The 5,633-nt window shown below is 46.7% G+C and overlaps 1 protein-coding gene across 1 annotated transcript; it reads left to right on the forward strand.

The window, feature by feature from the left end:
• Positions 1–4,895: 4,895 nt before the first annotated feature.
• LOC141607232 (uncharacterized) lies at positions 4,896–5,300 on the forward strand. The gene has a single exon (XM_074426592.1). The coding sequence runs from the start codon at positions 4,896–4,898 to the stop codon at positions 5,298–5,300; it is 405 nt and encodes a 134-aa protein (XP_074282693.1).
• Positions 5,301–5,633: the final 333 nt, after the last annotated feature.

Below are 5,633 nucleotides of genomic sequence, written 5' to 3' on the forward strand. Positions count from 1 at the left end.
CTCCCTTATCTCTCTACAATATACTTTGCCAAGCATCACACAACTTAATCCCTTTAAGTTTACTGACTTGAGCGTCGGAGTGAGTACGCTCGGTGCAAAGCCGAGCCCTCAGTTCGTTCATTGTTTCAGGAGAGGCCGAAAGGAAGAGTCAAGCAAAGTCATCATTCAACTAGCTCACGTGGTAAATAACACTGCTCCGTAATTACACCCGGAACACTAAGAATATTCCCGGTATTTAACATTGATAAGACGGCATCTGTGACTTCATTTTTTATATGAAACCAGTACTTCTGGAAAAATAAAAATAAACAAAGTAGTCTTTTGCGATTATAGATGAATAATGCAAGTTAAATCCTCTAATCAAAGGTACCGAGTAAACAGAATTGCGTCAAATTGTTGATTGACATATGCATTGCATATTTGCATTCCTATGCTATTTATACAATGCATATGTCTATGATATTTTGCGATTATAGATTGATTCCTTATTGCCACAATTCTGGGGAAAGGGTAATAAGAAATCTGCGGGTATTCACTTGTTGTGCGGAAGCGTGAATATCCTGTGTTGGGCCTCTGCTGCATCTGTGTCCACTGTCCATAATAGTATGATATTGTCCGCTTTGGGCCAAGCCCTCACGGATTTAATCTTGGACTCCTTCCCAAAAGGCCTCATACTATTATATTTTGTAGACACTTATAAAGATGACCTTTCATGTTTATTCTACCGATGTGGGACAAGGGTTTGCACCCTAACAATCCTCCCCTCAAACCAAGGACCATCATCTTTGACTCGGGCCTTGACCTCTACGGAGAATTCTCCCCCACTTACAGCCCCAACTTCTAGACACCCGAAACATCACAAGTCTTGATAACCTCCCCTTAGCCGACACACCATGCTACCACGAGCCATGTCTTGCACCACATGTCACCGCCTGGTCAAGTGAGTGACATCACATGCTCCTGAACTAGCATGTCCTTGTGCCCTTCTTGGGAATTTGCTACACATGCATATCGAACATCCTATGCATCCAATATACCCTGGACCGGGTCCATCACTTCAGAAGTCCTAGAACACAACCGGTCTCTGGCATCCAACCTGGAAAGGACCCACCAGACCTGTGGCACCCAATCTGATAAGGGTCCACCTGATCAACAGTTCTAGTACACAAATGGTCTCTGTCCCACAAGACCTATGACGCCTTTTCATCCATTTAGCCCTGGACCGGGCTTGCTCAAGGACTCACCCCGAGCTAGGAGTTCCATGCCTTACAGTGTACAACTTCAAGTCTTGGGCCTGCTGATGAATCCTCGTGTCTAGCCCAAGTCGAACCTTGGGCTCTGATACCACTTGTTGTGCGGAAGCGTGAATATCCCATGTTGGGCCTCTGCTGCATCTGTGTCCACAACGCATAATAGTACGATATTGTCCGCTTTGGGTCAAGCCCTCACGGATTTACTCTTGGGCACCTTCCCAAAAGGCCTCGTACTATTATATTTTGTAGACATTTATAAAGATGACCTTTTATCTTTATTCTATCGATGTGGGACAAGGGTTTGCACCCTAACATCACTAGTGTAGCAAACTTGTTTTGAGCCAACCTAAAGGACTTTGAGGTATTGGTATTCGTAATGTTTCCTGCTTTAATCAAGCCCTCCTCGCGAAAGTTGGGTGGAATATTCTTAAAAAGGAAAATTTTATGTTAACTCGAACTACTGATTCAAAATATAAGCTCCCTTGGAAAAATTGTGGGATTGCGTTTTCCCATAAACGGCTTAATTCAACGTAGATTGGAAAAGGTGTTCCTTGGGGCATCGAACTTTTTGTTGGAGTTTTGGCTTGACAAGTTGGGAGCTGGTCTGAGCTTCAGTTTGGAATTTTAATTGGATGAATGGAGTGAACCATTTTCCTAACAGCGATAATTTATTAGATACTAATCCGTCGCTGCTGAATCTTAAAGTTAAAAATCTTATAAATAGTGATGGATCTTCGAATACTAACATGATGTATAGTTCTCTTAAGGGGAATGATATTCCAACTATTTTGGCCATTCCAACTAGCCCCAATTTTGATAAGGATTTCGCTTATTGGATTAAAGATCCTAAGGGAGATTACTCGGTTAAACGAGGCTACTATGAAGCTTGATTGGTTGTCGTACTGAAATCGTAAGGCTTCGGCTAAAGATCTCTCTAGGATCTCCCCCTCCTGCAGAAGCTTCATGAAAAACCATTTGTGGCACTTGCCTGGTCCAAAGGTTTCTGTTAGGCCCAAAATATGGATATGGGCTGACTTGGGGCAGCAGGCCTGGAAGTGTTACGGGATGCAAGATATCAGGGAGCCAGGGTGCCAGCATCAGCAAGCAGCGCAGGATGTGGGCTTTGATCTACGCGGAAGAAGCCTATGAGAGTCCAACATCTCGCGAGATCCGAAGGAGGAAAGTCCTACCCATTGTCAAATTAGGAATAACTTGGAGGAGAAGCAAGAAACCCTAGCCCAACGAGCTCTCCTATATAAAGAGCTTCAATGCAAAGGAGAAAGATCATAAAAAAAGATACAAGAATTACACTTTAGCATTCATAGCAAGCATACGAACTGTATTTCCTCTCGAATTATAGTGAAAATATTGGTGGGATTCCGTCTCCCCCCGCGGTTGTTTCCCACATCGGGTTTTCCGCGTCACCAAAATCGCTTGTGTTCTTTATATTCATTGTTCAAACAGGATAACATACGACGTTCACATAAATCACAATATCGACCTAACGCTAAGACCACTTTAACCCTAAATTGGTAGAAATTTACCAAAACAGTTTGGCGCCCACCGTGGGGCATAGTGGTCGTCTTCGTTAGTCAGTCTAACTCAACAGTCAAAACATGTCTGGACACAAAGAAACAACCTCAGGCAAAGTCGGCGGTGCACCAGCAACACAGGTGCCACCCCCCCAGCAGCAGCCAAGCAAAGTCAGAGTTCCCAAGCCGCAGCAAGCCCATCCTCGGGAAAGGCTCAGATTAAAGATCCGGGATTCGCCCAGGGACAGCAGGGAGTCCCGCAATCAGAAAGGGGAGCACAACCCAGGCAACAGATTCAGGCACCTCCGAGTCCTACCAGCATCATGATAAGCGGGTTGGACACATTAGCCAGAACCATCAGGACTATGCAGAGCGAGAATAGAAGCATGAGATCCCAGATGGAGGAGGACAACAACCTCCTCCGAGCACAGATCAACGAATTAAGGAACTAGGCCGCTAGTCCAGCCCCTGGGATGCAAGAAGACAGATTTGGAAGGCCGTCAGCAGAAAGTAGGGATCGAAGGCACACACGGGTATTACCACGCGAAGTAGCACTCAGGCTGGATATGGAAGGAACACCACAGCCACGAGGAGGCCTGGTCCCAACAGGGTTGGGAGCACTAACACCAGATGAGGAACCAATGCGCCAGGAACCTACACCAACGTCAGGCGCGCTGGGACCACAGAGAAGCAGGGCCACAATTGCAGTCCCAATAACCAGGATGCCAGCTGCGAATCAAGGCGAATATACCTGGGAAGACACTCCGGTGGCAGCAACATCGCAGGCACGTCAAACAGAAATCCTGGAGCAACGGAACTTCATACAAGGAGCAGCTCCACAAGAGCATCAGCGACCCTCCGAAAGAAAGACATACATAGAACAGCAGTACCAGGAACTACGAAGCCTCCTCAGGAGGGTCCCCGGCATGCCTCTGCCTATGGAGATGGCTGCACCAGAAAGCTACGCTGATTCACCGTTTACTGACGATATAGCCACAGTGGCCTTACCAAAAGGATTTAGCGTCCCAACAATGACTCTCTTTGATGGAACCACAGACCCCTGTGATCACATCAGTCAATTCAAACAGAAGATGATGGTCACTACGGCCATGGGAGCCTCGAAAGAGGCATGTATGTGTAAGGGATTTGGTTCAACCCTAACCGGAGCAGCATTACAATGGTTCGTCGGTCTACCTAATGGAACCATATCATCATTCGCTGACTTGGTCAACGCTTTCAACCAACAGTTCTCCAGCAGCCGCAGAACACCCAAGTAGCCAAGTGACCTGTACATGATCGTTCAGGAGATAGGGGAATCAATCAAGGACTACGTCACTAGGTTCAATGCAGAAAAAGTCTCAATACGAGGCTGCGATATGTCCACTGCTATCAACGCCTTCAGGCAGGGCCTGGATAAGGAATCAAACCTCTACAAAGAATTAACTATGTATCCTTGTGAGAGATTCGAGGAAGTTCAACAGAGAGCTACTGCAGCGTTAAGATTGGAAGAAGATATACAAAGCTAGAAAGGGTACAAAGGCTTCGACAAGACAAGCGGAAATTCGCACTTAAAAGAAGGATGACGAAATTAAGCCATACAAAGCAGCCTAATATCGCGGGGTAGCGAGAAAAAGCTCGGCAAATTGACGATTCTCCGCACCCTCCTAAGCTATCTGAATACGGATTCAACACGGGAATGGAAGGGTTGTTGAAAGCACTCGAAACCTGGTGACCAGTGAGATGGCCAAAGCCACCCACTCGGGATAGGCCAAACGACGACGAGACAAAGAGAAGAAGTGTGAATGGCACCAAGACATAGGACATAGGACCGAAGATTGCTACAAATTGCGGAGGGAGGTGAAGTTCCAGTGCACGCAAAGGAAACTTGGACCACCTGTTATCACGTGGGGGCAAGCGGGGGCGAGAAGAAGCGAAAATCGTACTTCCTTCTGCTCCACCCGTATGCACGAAGATTATTAACGTGATAACCGGCGGATCCGAGCTAGCAGGTTTGACGTATTCCGCCGCGAAGAGGAAAGCCACCGGGAGTAAAGGGGTCATCCGAAACCTCGTACGAGTAAGCGAGCAATTTACCCCCAAAGAACTTTCGATGAAACCGACATGGAAAGTGGCGCGAGAATGTTATGACGATGCCTTGACCATAACATTATCCATTGGCAATTGCACCGTACGGAAAGCATTGGTAGATACAGGAAGCTCTGTGAACCTTATCATGCTCGAAACCCTCAAAACCATGGGTTTCGATAAAGAGAACCTGATAAAGAAATCTGTGCCACTGGTGGGATTTAGTGGGGAGACTGCGCATTCAGTAGGTGAGATAACCATCCCAACATATATTGAAGGAGTTAATAAACTGGTAAGATACCTAATCATCGAAGGTCTAACCACCTACAACGTGATACTGGGAAGACCGTGGTTGCATCAGATGAAGGCAGTACCTTCAACATATCATCGGTGTCTCAAGTTCCCAACCCCATGGGGCACGATTCGGTAAAAGGAGATCAAGAGGAATCCGTAAACTGCTATACCCAAGCCCTCAAAGCTACAACCAAGCTCCCCTCATAGCAATTACAGGACCGGGGCACCTCGACATAATACAAGGAGCCTCCTTCAGAGGAGTTGGACCAAATACACCTGGACGAGGGGCACCCGGATAGAACAGTGTTGATTGGGGCCACCCGCGATGAAGAACTGCGCAACCACCGATTCAATTTCTCAAGAGCAACATGGATTGCTTCGCCTGGTCCCACAATGATATGGTGGGCATAGACCCATCCGTTATTTCACATAAATTAGCGTAAACCCAACCTCGCACCCCAAGATGCAA

Source organism: Silene latifolia, chromosome 10 (genome assembly GCF_048544455.1).
Source record: "Silene latifolia isolate original U9 population chromosome 10, ASM4854445v1, whole genome shotgun sequence".
In the NCBI taxonomy this organism is placed as follows: domain Eukaryota; kingdom Viridiplantae; phylum Streptophyta; class Magnoliopsida; order Caryophyllales; family Caryophyllaceae; genus Silene; species Silene latifolia.